Source organism: Lutra lutra, chromosome 7 (assembly GCF_902655055.1).
Source record: "Lutra lutra chromosome 7, mLutLut1.2, whole genome shotgun sequence".
Lineage (NCBI taxonomy): Eukaryota > Metazoa > Chordata > Mammalia > Carnivora > Mustelidae > Lutra > Lutra lutra.
The window spans coordinates 9,408,616-9,424,775 of record NC_062284.1 but is presented as its reverse complement, the minus strand read 5'-3'; the positions used below and the strand labels follow the sequence as shown (position 1 = coordinate 9,424,775).

The 16,160-nt window shown below is 47.7% G+C and overlaps 1 protein-coding gene across 5 annotated transcripts in view; it reads left to right on the top strand.

The window, feature by feature from the left end:
• AKAP13 (A-kinase anchoring protein 13) overlaps positions 1-16,160 on the top strand; it is a 330,885-nt gene that overhangs the window by 135,029 nt on the left and 179,696 nt on the right. For all 5 annotated transcript variants that reach the window (XM_047736222.1, XM_047736225.1, XM_047736224.1 and 2 more), the window contains exons 4-5: positions 2,296-2,592; positions 10,792-10,975. In XM_047736222.1, coding sequence (XP_047592178.1) covers positions 2,296-2,592; positions 10,792-10,975 — 481 coding nt within the window. The remainder of the gene's footprint in view (positions 1-2,295; positions 2,593-10,791; positions 10,976-16,160) is intronic.

Sequence of the window (16,160 nt, the reverse complement as noted above, 5' to 3'; positions counted from 1 at the left end):
TATAAATTCAGCACATGCATTGAGTTGAAGTACATACGTGGGCGTCAGGCACGTGTGGGCTCAGACACGCACCAGGCAGGGATGCTCCCTCTCCTACAGCCTTCATAGAAAGAATTCAACTCGGAAGGCAGGACGTGTACGTGGTGGAGTGACGAGTTCATGTGGAAGCGGATCTCAGTGGTTACTGAACCTGTTCTTGTTGCTCAGTCGTCGTACTGGCCTGCCGTTCAAGTATTAGGCTCCTTGCAGGCAGGGACAGAACTCTTGCATCATGATACACTCGGCCACGACCTTAGGCATCAGACTTGAATTTAAATAATGGATTCAGCTTCTTATAATATCTTTGTGACCTTACTTCTCAAAGTCTCAGTTTTGTCATCTGCAACATGAGGATAGTACATACCTCATAAATCTCTTGTACAGAGAAAATGACATGTCGGGTGCCTGATACGTGGTAGTCACTTGGTCAGTAAATGCTTATAACCACCCTAAGGTTACACAACAGTGAGAGATTTGTCACCAGGATAAAGGGCTTAAAGAGGCCCCTGGAGAATCGTATGCGGAAAATCAATTATTATTCTCATTGTTCACACGGGGAAAACAATTACAGTTTTCTCTTTCAAAGGCAGTAGAAGGCTTCGTCTGTTCTGTCCACGTCTGAAGCCTCTCCTGGCCCGTGGCCACAGTATGGAAAGTGAACTCCGTGGCCCTATAGAGGGCTTCCTCAGCCTCACCCCACCGTGGACAAGCAGTCTCTGCGTGCGAGGGGCTGCAGGGAAGCGGGGCGGGCCGGGGCCTGCGGGGAATCGGCCAGAGCACCAGGTGGCATCACTCACGCAGCAGAAAGACAAGCTCCATTTTCCTTTCTGCGTTTCTCACCAGAGAGGTTTTTTGGAAGAAGAATGATGATGTTAGGGGCGTACTTCTAGCCAGTTGAGATCAGTGTTGGGAAGTTGAGGGTCAAGAGGGTGTTCCAATGACGATATTCTGCATGTTGTACATACTTAACTCTGTGAGGCTAAAAATCCAGCAGAGTCTGATTCTCCAGGAAGGCCTTTCCCGCAGAAACGGTGTGGATGTTACTCGAGTGGAGCTCTCTGGGGCGGCACGTATGTGGCAGCTCATGAGGTCTGCCCCGTCTGTACGGTGGGCACTGATCTCCGGCATGCTTGCCCTCCCTGAACCGGGCTTCTGGCCGCAGCATTGCTTCATCCCTGTGAACCAGGCGATGTTGTTGACATCATTACATGACAGGAAAGAACATGTATCTGACAGCAGAGTGCATTTTGTAGGCCTTGAATTTCTAATAACAGTGAAATAAAATCAGGTAGTTTTGTACTTTTCAAAATGTTTCATCATTTGATCAGTTGCGCTGTGGTGATAATAGGGCAGTGCTGGGGAATCTGTAAAAATCCTCCTATATTAACCAGTCTGAGTGGCTTTCTTCCTGTTGGGTTTCCAGATCTAGCTCAGTTCAGTCGTATCAGACTTGCTAGGCCTGACGAGATCCTTGAGCTTTCATTCTTTCCTCTGTTTGAGTTGAACAGCCATAATTCAGTATGTCCTGGGATCTCAGAAACTGTTCGGTGCCAGACGTTAGCTATAGGGGATACATTTGGGGAACAGAGTTGTTTACTGGCAGTAAGGGAACTAATTCATTGTTGCAAATAATAGTTCAGAAAAAGAGCTGAAAATAAGTGTAAAGAAGTTTGGATTGCTGTCAGAGCAGAGGAAGTACTTTCTTTTTAGGAAGGAGAACTTGTGTATTGTGCAAGAAGAACAAAGAGGACCTGCTAGTGTCCTCCTCCCAGCGGGAGGACTCTGAGACTGTCCTCCTCCTAGCGGGAGGACTTGGAGAGACTATCCTCCTCCCAAGTGGGAGGACTCGGGGACTGTCCTCTTCCCAGCGGGAGGACTCTGAGACTGTCCTCCTCCCAGCAGAGGACTCGGAGACTGTCCTCCTCCTAGTGGGAGGACTTGGAGAGACTATCCTCCTCCCAAGTGGGAGGACTCGGGGACTGTCCTCTTCCCAGCGGGAGGACTCTGAGACTGTCCTCCTCCTAGCGGGAGGACTTGGAGAGACTATCCTCCTCCCAAGTGGGAGGACTCGGGGACTGTCCTCTTCCCAGTGGGAGGACTCTGAGACTGTCCTCCTCCCAGCAGAGGACTCGGAGATTGTCCTCCTCCTAAGTGGGAGGACTCAGACTGTCCTCCTCCCAGCAAGAGGACTCTGAGACTGCTCTTCCGGCAGGAGGACTCAAACACTGTTTTCTTTGCTCTCTGTGTCTTGTTTAGGTCACGACTGCTGTGAGACCGTGAAGGTGCTGCTCTGTGCTTCCAAGGAGGGCCTTCCCGTGTTTGTGGTGGCCGAAGAAGACTTCCAGTTCATCCAGGATGAGGCGTACGATGCAGCCCAGTTCCTCGCGACCAGTGCTGGGAATCAGCAGGCCCTGAACTTCACTCGTTTTCTTGACCGATCAGGACCCCCATCTGGGGATGTGAATTCCCTTGACGAGAAGGTCGCCCTGGCATTCAGACACCTGAAGCTGCCGGCGGAGTGGAACGTGTTGGGGACGGATCAGACTTTGCAGGGTAAGCACTTAATGACCCACAGAGAGACCGAATTTAGAATACTTTGGTTTCTCAATGCGGCTGCTTCTGTACGATCATTGTCCTTAAGCCTTTCACAGTGGCTGGGTAGATCTCGCGGTTACTGGAGTAGAGTGGCCTTGATGCCTTCTCTCCTCAGAGCTGTTAAACCTGTTCTTGCAGTGAAATGCCCCAAGCAGGGGCTTGGTGTGGCTCTGTGCGGCTGCTGTTTGCAGCAGAGGGCGGCGCACGCGGCGCTTGGCTGCAGGTCTGTAGTTCTTGCGTGTCCTCCCAAGCACAGGAAGTGACCTGTCCTTCATGAGGACAGTAACAGAGTAATTTTTGTCATCCTTTTGGTATTTCATTATCAAAGAGCTTTCATTATTGTATTCTGAAGTTTTTGAGAGACTCCATGGAATTAGAGGAACGAGAAGATGGGGGATTGAGGTGGGAGGGGGGCACCAGAGCTGCCTGGCTTCTGCGAAACCCCACACTTCTTTAACCAGAGCAATTTCACTCTTCACTTATTTTATCTACTGGCTTTCCATGTGAGAGTTCACGGAAGGAAGGGTTCCACTTAAAAAAAAAAACACTAGCATAGTAACCATATGTTCCTCTTAGGGGTTTTCCTACATAATCATTTATGTAGCAGATGCGTATCTACTAGATGTCATGGTTTTATGACTGTATTTAAATGAAAGAGTATACGCTTGGGGTCTAATAAGTAACACCCTCATTCCCTCCTGAGTTCAAGTCAAATGGAAAGGTTTAGGAGTTACGCAGATGGAGGTCAGAAGGTTTGCTTTGCTACTGATGACCGCTCTTTGGGCTGCTGATGCTGCATCTGCCGGAAGGGTTTGCTCCTCTTCCTGCTTTATCCCTGAAAGAGCGCGACAGTCACGGGACTGCCCTTCGGTGGCCACCCGGCTCTGATCATCGTACTCCGTAGGGAGAGCAGGCCAGAAGTCTCCCTCTCTGCCCGAGAGCAGATACTGAGCAGGAACACCCAGAGGGGACTGGGTCAGGGGCATGCTCAGTGGCTGCTCTCACAGACTTCCTCCCATGGAAGAAGGCTACAGAGGTATTTGCCAGCTTTGGTCCTCCGAAATGCTGTGGCCGGGGCGGCAGTGGTGTCCCTCAGCATCGGGGGCTGCGGCAAGCTGCCTGCCTCAGTGAAATAAAAAGGGAAACGCGGACTCTGAGGTCCCTTCAAGGAAGGACACAGTTATCCTTTTCTCTGTCGAATTAATATAGACCAAGGAACCCCTCCACTGCACAGATCTAAAGATCAAAGTATTTGCCATCATTGAGGACAAGAGCACCTTTTCAGAAACCTCCCGTTGAGGCTTTATACCACAAGCCCCTCCTGTTCTGTATTGCTGTGGCAGTGGGAACTCTGGTTGCTGTGTACACATCCGTGTCAAGACGGGGTCACCTTCGTCATTTACGGGGCTTATGGTGTTTTTATGGTTTTGTTTTTGTCTTGAAAGAAGGCATAGGAGTGGGATCATTTGTTCATGTTACCACGATTAAAAAGAGCTGTGAGAAAGAGCACAGGTCTGAAACTTCGGGCCTGTCACTTCCCCTCTCTGGGCCTTAGCCTCCCTGCCTTTCATAGGGAACTGGCCAGCTTTGCCAGCTTTCTGTGGACTTGCCACGTGCTTCTTCGGTTTCTGTTGCACAAAATTGCTCAAGCGTTACTAGCAAAAGCTGAATCAAGTTTGAATAGTTAGGGAAGTGTGTTAAAGACCACAGTGAGGTACCGTTACCCACCTGTTAGAATGGGTAAAATAAAAAATACCAGGGGTTAGCAAGGCCGCAGAACAGTGCCTGCTACATTGCTAGTGGGAGTGCAGAATGATACAGGCGCCCCAGAAGACAGTTCGGCAGTTTCCTACAAGGTTAAGTGTACATTTACTATATGACCCGGCAGTTCCACATTTGGCTGTTTATTCTAGAGAAATGAAAACTTCTATTTACTCGGAAAATCTTTGCACAGATATGCCTACACCAGCGTTATTTATAATCATTCAAAACTGCAGACAACCCAGATCTCGGTCATTGGGTGAATATGTAAGCCAGTAATGATATGTCCATACGGGGGGACACCACTCATCATGAAAAAGGGGGGTATAACATTGAAAAATAATAAAGGGGACAAATTGTTGGGGGTCCAAATGCAGCAGCCTGGATGCATTTTGCTGGGTAAAGTCCATTTCCGAAGGTTACGTAGTGTGTGATTCTACTTGTGTGGTAGTCTAAAAAGGGCAAAATTATGGGAACAGAAAACAGATGAGTAGTTGCCCGGGACTAGGAGTGGGGCTGAGGTCTGACTGCGGGGGGCTGCCACGAGGGAGCTTTTTGGCTGTTGGAATGGCTTTATGTCTTGGTGGTGGTGGTTAGAACAATCTGTGCGTGCGTTCAGACTCACAGGACTGTATGCCCCCACAAGCGAGTTTCATCGTACATAAGTTACAAATAATTAAAAGAACAACAAAAAACTGGACAAGTTAGGTGTATGTATGTTGGAAGGTGAAATGCATGCATGGACCTCGATAGACCTACCTTGAAGTCAGCAACTGGGATCAGGAGCCTGATGCCAGTGCCAGATCCGCATTCTGCAGCTGAGTTGTTCCCTTCCTGGTGGGCTAGAGCCTGCACCACTGGGTGCCTGAAAGGCAGTGCGGCACCGGTCACGAGGGTGTGTGCTGCTGAGGGACGAATGTAAAGAAGCATTCTGCTCACATCAGTGAGTTGCCAAGATTGTTAAAGGAAGCAGGTACGAGGGGCGCCTGGGTGGCTCAGTGGGTTAAGCCTCTGCCTTCAGCTCAGGTCATGATCTCAGGGTCCTGGGATCAAGCCCCACATCGGGCTCTCTGCTCAGCAAGGAACCTGCTCCCCCCACCCCCCACTCTGCCTGCCTCTCTGCCTGCTTGTGATCTCTGTCTGTCAAATAAATAAATAAAGTCTTAAAAAAAAAAAAGGAAGCAGGCACGAAGCAGGCTTATTGCCTGGGGTAAAGAGGCAGGTACACAGGGCGCCCTGTTACATAACGGGACTCCTTGCTGTTGAAGGTTAGGATGTTGACAGTTGTTCCAGCCTGATATTTGCACAAAGGGGTCATACGAGATTTGTGGTTACCCCTCCCACTCTGTGTTTAGATGCAGTGCTTTTTAACTGTTTCCAGGTCAGTGACTCCTTTGAAAATAGCTTAGATCTCTCCTCAGGAAGAAGTGCATCCGGCTGCCTACCCAGAGAACACTGACATGTTATGTAGGGCTTCTTGGTCTCCCTGCGCAGCAGGCATGAACCTGATGCTGAGAACTCTTGGTGTCGAGGTGATACTGTCATGTGGGCAGTAGGCTCTACTTGTCCATAGCCTTGCTTCGTTGCAAGAGTTTGTGCAAAGTACTTCACCTCTGGTTCCCTGTTTCTTTATCTGTCGAATGGAGGAAGACCTACTGGGAGAGTGTGGACTGGTGGATAAGCGTTTTGAATATACCTTGACCACCGTCCAGTAACCTGTTAGAGGCAGAACATCGATGAGCTCTGTAAGGGACTTAACCTGTCCTGTAGAAGGCTGCCACAGGACAGCACAGGAGAAACAGTTCCTTGAGGCAGAACAAGGCTGTTTTGCTTTTGCTTTTACTGATCTCTAACGTTACTCTTTGCTTTAAACCACGAACGGGAGGGAGGGAGTTTGTCCGTCTAGTCCTTCCATCCGCAATTACATAAAGGAGCTTCTCTGCTGTCCTTTTGGCCTTAGTTCTGCTCTAAACATCAGCAATAAGGTTGCATCTGGGTGGAGGGTGAATGATGGCGCGGTGAGATCTTCCCTGTGAGTGACCAAGTCTCACTTCCTCGGCCCTGCTGCTCAGTCCCTTCATGGCTCACGAAGGTCGAAGGTTGAAGGTTGAAGGTCGGGTGAATGGAGATGATTTTCACCTGAAAGACCCTGCAGGGTAGCAGGGGCCGGCCTGCTGCAGACTAGCGCTGAAGAAAGGGTGGAGGAGAAGCATCTTGGGGGAGATCTTCGTTCCAGTCACGGTATTATATGACTGAATGAAAAGATCTTATCATCTTTTGGGGTAGGAATCCTCCCCACAAGGAGAAATTTGGGTGGAGAGAAGGATTAGACAGGTTTAAAAAAGACTGCACCAAAACCATCCAGGGCGGTCTCAGTTCTGTGTATCTGACGTTGGTCACTAGAACCTCAACCTAATTGTTTGGTGTCTTAGTTCCCACACCCCTTCCGTGGGACTTTTTCCTTAGCTACACTCTCTAATATTTGTATCCTTTTTCAGTTGTCATTGTTGCTAAAAAGTAAAATATAAAAAGATCACTGGAGATTTTTTTTCTTGGCAGAGGGTTAATATCTGTTGATTTCCAGGACAAGCACTTCCTGGTCATGGCAGGACTTCAGCTCCAAAAGGTTTTGTTGCCTCTTAAACCTTGATTGTGTGGCAGGGCTACAGGTGTCCTTTTCGACAAGCCCATTGCTCACACCGGCCCACCCTTTTCCTTCCCCGTGGAGTGCGAGAATTCCTGCCTCGTGCGGGGCTGCGGGTTTATCCAAGAGGCGGTTCAGAACAGCAGAGAGAATGGTGATTTTGGAGTCACATAGGTATGAATTCAGAGAGTACTGTGAGCAGGGCATTTAGGTGGATTGATGGGGAAGGAAAAACATATGTAGTCTTTGATTGCTCTACTGTTCACAGAATTTAGAACATTTTGCTTCATCAGAAAATCTGACTTTGTAAAAGTATGCCGCAGCATACTTATCATGAATGTCTGCTAGGCACGTCAGCTTTCTCTGCAGGTCGGAGGGAATGGGTGTGGGAGGTGCTTCCAGTATACACGTGGATAGCAAGTGAGACTTAAGGCATTTTCTGCTACCTTCTCGTGAGTGGAAGCCGGGCCTCCATAGAGATTTTTCCAATTGAGCATGGTTAAATGGGAAAGCCCGCGAACCAACCTGTGGCCTGTGAAATAAATTACAGCCTAAAGGAAACGGAGAAGTATCAAGAGTATTCAGATGGAAGACTCCCAGGTATAATTTATTCAGATGGAAGACTCCCAGGTATAATTTTCTTTAAGAAACCAAAGAAAAATTTAGAAGAGCATTCCCATTTATCCTTTAAAAGCTCAAAGAAGTAAGACCTATTATGAAATTAGAAAAGGAAGCAACCAGGAGGACAGTAAGTTTAGGGAGTATCTACTTAATATGCCGGAAGCTCCTCGGTCAGGGTTCAACCAGAGCATCAGAACGAGCAGGAGAAATGTGTGGTAAGACTTCTTGCACGGCATGGCTTACACGATTGTGGGGGCTGGTTAAGCAGGTCCAAGATTCGCAGCGCAGGAGTGGAGGAGAAGACCAGGGGCAAGCTCAGACCCACTGAAATGAGCCAAAAGAGTCATCCTCAGTGAGACAGGAAGGGGAGATCCGGAGCAGGCTGGAGTTCTAAGAGCACAGGCTCAGGCCAGCCTCCAGGGGAAACCTCAGCCCTGCTTTTAAAGCCTTCCAGCTGATTTAGTTAGACCTACCCAGATTATCTGGGATAATCTTCCTTATTAAATCAACTGATTAGGGGCTTTAATTACATCTGCAGAGAAGTCATCACAGTGAGGGCAAAGATGGAAAGGGAGTTGGCTTGAAATGATGCAGGGACATCCAGAATCCCATAACATAATTAAATTCAAACTGGGGACAAAGGACTCAGTTGACATCACAGGAAATGCAGTTAGTGATCTGAAGGACAAAGTTGAGTAACTCACAGAATACAGAGGGAAAAGACAAAGGATCATGAGAGGAAGAAATACGGAATATAGAGACCAGAGAACAGAAATTGGTCCTAAATTGTAGGCGTGCTGGAGTTTAAACTGAGACAAAAGAAATAAAAGCAGTAATGAAGGATAAGTTGGGTAAACATTTTTACTTACTGGAGGAAAACATGAAAAGGTTCTTTGTAAACCACATGAGCTCGCTTGCCTGATTGCTTTTTACAAAAAGAGGGTGGAGTTAATGGAGAGGATATGGTCTCTAGACTTGACAGAAGAATTTTCAAATCTTGATGGCTCTTGTTGAGGGTAAGTTATTAACCCGTCTTTGCCTCAACCTGAGGATGGTGAGACCTCATGGGGTTATTGTGAGTGGGAAAAGCGTTAATACAAAATATATAGCCCAGAGCAGACATCTCGCAGGTCCTGACCACACATCACACTTCTGGTCATCTGTTAATTGCATAAAGTGGTCAACCTACAAGTGCATGTGGCACCTTCTGCTCAGGACCTTAGAATCAGATCCGGGGAGGACACAGGTGCTGGAACCAAGGTGCCAGCTTGAGCAGCTGCATGGCTTTGTTGTTGGAACTTGTAAATACGGAGCTGACTCAGCAAATCAGGGGTCGGAAGTGGTGAGGCTGTAGAGAAAACTGCTTTGAGGGGGTGTGGAGGTGTCACGTAGTGAGGCAGGAATTGACCAGTCTCTAAAAAGTCACATAGTTCCTGGTCGGAGCCTTATTAGCTTTTTGGTTTTGATAAGGACGTCAGAGTGCTTGTGACCAACTGTAAGGCACAAGTCAGGTGGTGATATTTGATCTTCTGTGAAGGTTCTTTCTGCCCTTTTGTCTGGCCCTGCCACCTGCTCTGAGGTCTTGATTATTATGGTTTGTACCTGCCCATGCAGGTTTTCTTCTGGGGTGTTGATCTCTTTCCAGCCACGTGTCTCAGCTGAACACCCTGTGAATTCTTGAAATAGTCAGTGTGCATAGTTCTGTAGGAAAAATGTAAAATACAGAAGATAGCTTTTGCATCTAAGAATTTACCTTGGCGATAGGGAGACTAGACTGAAAGACACATGACACTGGAAAGCAGTTCGCTGTAAAATCGCTGGTTCAAAGCTGGATTCGTTTTTCACTGCTAGTCACATGAGCAGCATGGAGGATTTGAGTGTAAAGAGAAACCAGCGGGGTCCAAGAAGTCTGGGAATGCCCAGGGAAGAACTTGAGACCCGGTGGTAGACACGGAGGAGAGGAGAGGAGGCAGGCACCGCTCCTGGGCGTCATTCCCATTGCAGTGGCTGAGTGGCGCCCCCTGGAGGTGAGTTCCGCCCAGCCTGTGGGGCCTGGTACCGCAGCCCTGCCGTGGTTGGTGGCTGTCGTCCCAGGTTGGGCACAGGGGATGGCCTGAGGAAGAGAGAGGTGGTTGGTGAACCTGGAACGGAATTTGAAGTCTGAGAGGAGAGAGCCGGGAAAGGGAGGGAACCTGGATGTTGACCACTTTATGCAATTAACAGATGACCAGATGTGGATCTTGTAGCCCGTCTTTATCCCTGCACTCCGCCTGCCTCTGTCCTGCATGTGAGGTGAAGGTGCCCCACCTAGGGATGCAGAAATGAAGCTCCGAGAGGTGAGAATGGTTCGGGCCCAGTCTCAGATGGTAAATGGCCACTTCCGAACCCGGATTTGTCTGCCTCCCGAGCCTTCCCTCATTCCACCACCTTCAGCGTGACTCGCTGTACCAAAGAGGGGCCTTCCCCGTAAGTGAAATAAGCCCAAGTGCACGTTTTTCTTACTGAACTTACTAGTATATTATCTTAAAATTAGGCTTATTATGCCTGGAGATGCATTTCTTTCTTTCATTAAACAAAACAAAAAGTAGGCAGTGATGGCAATTTGATTTGCCCTTAATGTGGGGGAATAGAAGGACCTGTGTGTACTTAACAAGCAGAACCTGTTCTTAGTGTTTACCTAGCCAGCTCCTGTCTGGGTGTTATTTTTTCTTTAATTATACCTTTTACGATACACCCATCTAAGCCCTAACAGCTATTCCCGGTGTGTCCCCACATTGTGAGGCTGCATTCCCCCCCCAGCCCCCGCCCGCCTTCTTGTTTAAGGAAAAGAACACATGTGTGAATTCACTCTTACAAATCCGCCCATATAAATGGATTGCACAAATGTGGTAAATCAGGATATAGAAATGTCATGGTTCTCTTCGGAGACTTCGCTTCTCAAACTGTGTTCAGCTTTGTTCCGTCTTTACGCAAGAGCTGGTCGTAGCCCGCCACCGTCAAGCCTGTTTATGTTGTGGTTTAACTCTAGGATCTTAGGTCCTTGGAGGCGGCGGTGCTCACGTAACTTGTTTTTCTGTTTGTTTGCTTGTCGTTGTCACGTTCTCCGTACTGATTTTCTCTCCCACATACAGATGGTGGTCCCCGGGAGACGCTGATGCATTTTGCCGTGCGGCTGGGGCTGCTGAGGTTGACGTGGTTCCTGTTGCAGAAGCCAGGTGGCCGAGGGGCTCTCAGCATCCACAACCAGGAAGGAGCGACACCTGTGAGCCTGGCCTTGGAGCGGGGTTATCACAAGCTGCACCGGCTCCTAACTGAGTAAGTGCTCCTTCTCGCTGTTTCCTTCCCCTCATGCCCAGCCCCACCCCACCCCCACCCCCTGCTTCATAGCAGCGCCGCCCACTTGGCATCTCCAAGTGAGTTTGCCAGGAACTAAAACCTCAGCTCTGTGCCTTGCCTTCTGCCGGAGGCTGGTAAGCTCGCTCCTGCTAACCACTTCATTTGTGAGACGCAAACGTAAGTCCTGTTGCCAACTTCTCTCCCTGCCTCCCTGCTTCTCGCCTCTTGATATTTCACTGAACCCTGAGACGAGGTCTCATCTGTGGGGGCAGCATTCCCCGACCACGTATGTAGCTTATTCCGACTTGGTACAAGAGAAGATTTTTCTCTGCCATACATTTTCTCAGTTATGTCTTCAAGACTTAAGTTAATTAGAAACAAATATCTGAATGTAATCATTGCATGCAGAAAATATGCTGAACCACTGGGTTTGGGTCTGAATGTAATTTCCGTGAATAAAATCAAGAGCCGTGGTCTCTTCGTATGAGTAGCAGGAGAAAGCCACCGAGTTGTCCTGGAGATGGGCGGTAGGGAGTCCTGTGCGTCTGCACTCTTTGGCTGGACACTCTGACTCTTCAGAGAGTCTTTTGAAGGAAGGTTGTCAGTTAAAACATTGGAGGAGGCCTTTTTTCTTGTAGAAATAGAGAAAGAAGTACATTACAAAAGCCAACTGTTTTCCCTGGAATATTTATAAAAGGCAGAAACTTCAGCTGTAGTTTCTCTTGCTTAATACATAGTTTTTATTATTTTATGGTCACCACATCTTTTCAGCCACATAATCTGACCGAGAATAAACCCTGTGGGATTCACGTTCTTTGCTAATCGAGGGACTCTTGTAAGTTAAGTGGATATTCCCAAATTCCCAGTCTTTTGCTCCTGTTAGACTTAATTTAGTTGCTTTTTATTTTTTGTCATTTGTAGCTGTATGGGGGAGTGTGGGGAGTCTGGATGGGGACGAGAAGAGATTTCAGCGTGTAAGGCTACCAGTGTTACTTAAACAGGTCGGTTTTTTGGTCTGTTTCCTTCACCTGCCTAGCTGATAACTTTTCTAGTCAAGTCAGACAAAAGGTTCTTTTCAGAGGCTCTCTGATGGGTGTGTGGGATACACTGACAGTAGGAGGGGCGCTCTTCGTCTCAGATGAGCTCCGGATACTTGAGCTCTACTGCGACAGTATTCCAGGAGTGATCGGTTCCATTCCTTCGTACTTCCCATCTGGCCGGTGATTCGATTCCTTCTGCTGTTCGCCTCAGGGCTTTCTCATAAGAAGCCTGTTCCAGAAGTTGAAACAGTTAACTCTGCATGTAACCATGCTGCCCTTCGAGAGCATTTCCTCTAAGTGTAACCTTGTAGCTCCGGGTTTTTGCTGGGAAGCAGAGTTGGTTAAGGATTGCCATCCAAATGGGGAAATAGAGTGATTACAACAGCTTTATTATATGCTTGGTGAGGATGTCACAAGACTGCGGCGCAGCTTTAAGGAAACCAGGGTGTTTGTTCTTGGAGAAGATTTTTTGGCTTTCTTTATAGTACGAGCTCTGTTCATATGCGAAAGCCACTCACCTTTTTTTTTTTTTTTTAATATTTTATTTATTTATTTGACAGAGATCACAAGTAGGCAGAGAGGCAGACAGAGAGAGAGAGAGGAGGAAGCAGGCTCCCCGCTGAGCAGAGAGCCCGATGCGGGGCTCCATCCCAGGGCCCCAGGATCACGACCTGAGCCGAAAGCAGAGGCTTTAACCCACTGAGCCACCCAGGCGCCCCACTCACCTCCTTTTGAAGGGAAAGCCAACTTGAGAAATCTTCAAATGGGGGACCACAGTAGGACGTTGAAATCAGCAAATTAAAAAAATGGGAAGGAGGTGATTTACTACATCACTCGATTTTACCATGGTGTTAATAGACTTTGCTAGAATTTCAACTGTAGGTCAGGAGAGATCATCATTAACGGATAAGGAGGAAAGTGAGATCCAGAGAGGCGGTGACAGGATCAGGGTGACAAGGTGGCCCAGCCAGAACCAGAAGCCAGATCACCTAAGAAGCTGTTCAGAGCTCCTTCTGCTCCTAGGGACACCGAGAACAGACTGCATGGGCTCCGCGGCCTTTACAGTCCCAGGCAGAAGTTTACACACGTGTTTCTGAGCGAGGAGTTTGTCTGGTGAAACTTACAGGGTGGTTTATGAAAAGCTGAGAGTTGTTCCGTGGGTGACGCCGTCTAATGCTTCACTAAGAACTTTAGACTCGAGTGTCCTACCTCTCCCCTTGTTTAAATTAAATTTCTCCTTAGAGGCCCATTTCATTTTATTCTGTCTTTTCCGTTAATATGAAATTGAGGTAGGGTTACATACATTTTTGCCCTTAGAAAATAACTATTTGCTTGCCAGTCTTCATTGAAAATTCAAGTTTATGTCAGTCCTTTTTTATGTCTCCCAAAGTAAATTTGTTGTTTTCATTCCTTGCTGCTTACCGTGGTTTTTTTTTTTTTTGTTGTTGTTGTTGTTGTTGTTGTTGTTTTAGTTTTTTTTTAAATTTTGGAGGGAGGGGAAGAAGACAGTGCTCATTAGGGTCCAAGTTTTGTTTGTGTTTGTGTCTAAGGCGTGTTAGATAATTCATTTTGATAAATGGAGTCACTTCTGTGTGAAAATCAATTCTGCTGTCCTTGGAAGTAGAAAGATAATCTAAATATGACCCGCGTCTTTTGAGAACTCTTGAATTGATACTAAATCCTAGCAGATAGCAGTAATTGTTAGGATGTTTTTGACAGCTTCCCTTTTCTGTAATCTGTTATTATTAACTTCCACTGAGTTCCGTGACAGGAAAGAAGAAATTTTTTTGACTCACTGCTCATATTTTGATCTTGCATTATCAATATGGTTGTATTTGTGATCGGAAAATTCACCTTAAACAAAATGTCCCAGTCTTGCCTGAGAAGAAATCTTACCCAGCATGCTTAGACCTCCCCTTGCTTTTAGGTAGATGCACAGTTGTCTCCCCCATTTTGAAAAGAAGTTAGTTGAATATCCCCTGCCTGAGGTCCCCTAATTAGTGATGGGTAGAAGAGGGAGGGAACCCAAGTCTTGAGGCTCTTGGTTGGGCTAAGGCTAGGAGGTGACATTAGATGGGTGTTGTGTTGGAGTCTCCAAAAGGACATTGTGAGAGCCGGGTGCTCTGAGACATCCCACACACAGCACACAAGCAGTCTGGGGACCTGGATCACTCCTTTGGGCGAGGGAAAGAGCTGAGACCAAGAGGCAGTTCCAGGTAGTGGCTGATGGTTATGTGTGCAGACTTCGGAGTCAAACCGGAGTTTGTGGTTTGACTCTGCCATTTATAGCCACGTTACTGTGGACACTTCACAGGACTCGACTCTCTCAGCCTCAGTTTTTCTATCTGCTTAAAAAGAAACAAGGACAAAAATCCCTGCCTCCTGGAATTATAACCAAGTGCCTGATGTTTGTGCTGTGGAGAACCGGGGGTTGTTTGTCACACAGATGATGGTCATTGCTTAGAGCAGGTACAGGGCAACAGGTACCGTGGCTCGAAGAGTGGACAGTATGGTCTAGTGGGCCTGCTTCGGGACGAAGAGCTTAGCTAAAATCGAAGCTTCCCCACTTAGTAGCCTGTGTGACTTGGAAGAAAGCGGGAAGTCACCTGCCCGCCCGAGTTTCTCATCCCTTGGACGCTACCCGGTTGGCCCGTGTCAGCATGCCGTTAGACCTGAGTGAGCTGACTGCGTCTACTCTGTCAGACTCTCAGGTGCTCTGTGGAGAAGTTTCTCATGTAGTTGCGTAATCAGTAAGATGGTAGTTCACGGACCAGTGAAATTCAAATTCCAGTTGAGGATCTCCCTAGAGTATCTTTTCTGTGATATTTATTGTCGGTCTCTGTGAATTGAAGTTGGTAGAGAGATTGGCAGAATTTGTGCTGAGCGGGCGAGTCTTGAACCCAGGATCTACCCCTGTGACACTGTGCTCCCGGGTGATCCCCTTCGCTCCCGAAGCCCCAGCCCTGTTTGTAACATGGGAGAAACAAGAGGGCCGTCTCCAGTGTGAGTTGCTTCGAGAAATAAATGAAGGAACGTACATTAGAGTGCCAACACAGCGACCGATATCAATGGTGTCCATTACTGCCCTTTCCTTGATTTCCCATTACTTCTAGAGCCAGAACGATTTTTCATACCTTAAAGAAATTTTGCCAAAATCTTGAAAGGATTTCCGGGCAGCGTGTGGTTGTCCCTGCTTTAGATAAAGAGTTTGAACTCATTCCCTCGGGTAATAGATATCACTTATAAAACCATCAGTTTGGTTCTCTCTCCATGCTGTGGTGGGACGCCACCGGAGCACGAAGCTCCAGATGCGCGAGTGGGGGTTGCCATCGCTGCCATCCTGCAGGAAGAGCAGTCCTGTAGCGAATGTCGGCTCTGGAGTGCTGACATGAAAGTGCTGAAGTACCTCCTTTGCCCAGAGAGCACGTTTCAGTGTCCGTCCTCGTGTCATTTTCTGTACCAGTTCAGTAAATCTCTGTATTTAATGAGGGCCTGCCGCGCACTAGACATCATGGTCGGAAATAGTACGGCTAATATTTCACTTCGGTCTTGGGACAACCTTTCTGAAATCGGCCTTATTTTTGTACTTATTTGTGTTGTGTGGGCGAAGTGTGAAGGCTCAGAGAGCTAAGGCAACTAGCCCGAGGCTTCATAGAAAGTGATAGGGCTCCAGTCACACACACATTCGTGGAATTCTGTTCCCCGCAATCTTCCCTGTACAAAACCTTGACTGGAGGAGAGACTCAGGAAGAGGCCACCGGGACACAGGATGATGAACACTTCATTTGCAAAGGGTGAACAGCTTTCTCTTTGGTCCTAGCCTCTGCTTTTCATTCATGTTACCCAGCGGATGGTTTTAAACGTAGTGTTGTTTACACTCCAGCTGTCTTTTTACGTTGGTTCTCTTGACAGCCTACGGAGTAGATAGGTCAGGTGTTGTATCCCTATTTTATAACTGAGGAAGTGGAGGTAAAGTGAGTGGCTAGAAGTACAAGGCTACAGAGTAACAGAACCAGGCTCAAGGGCAAAGTCCAAGGACCTGTCCAGGTACAGAGGACACGTGTGTGCACATGCAGAGCACAGACGCAGCCTGGCAGACACGAGGCACTAGGTGGGGGGTTGTT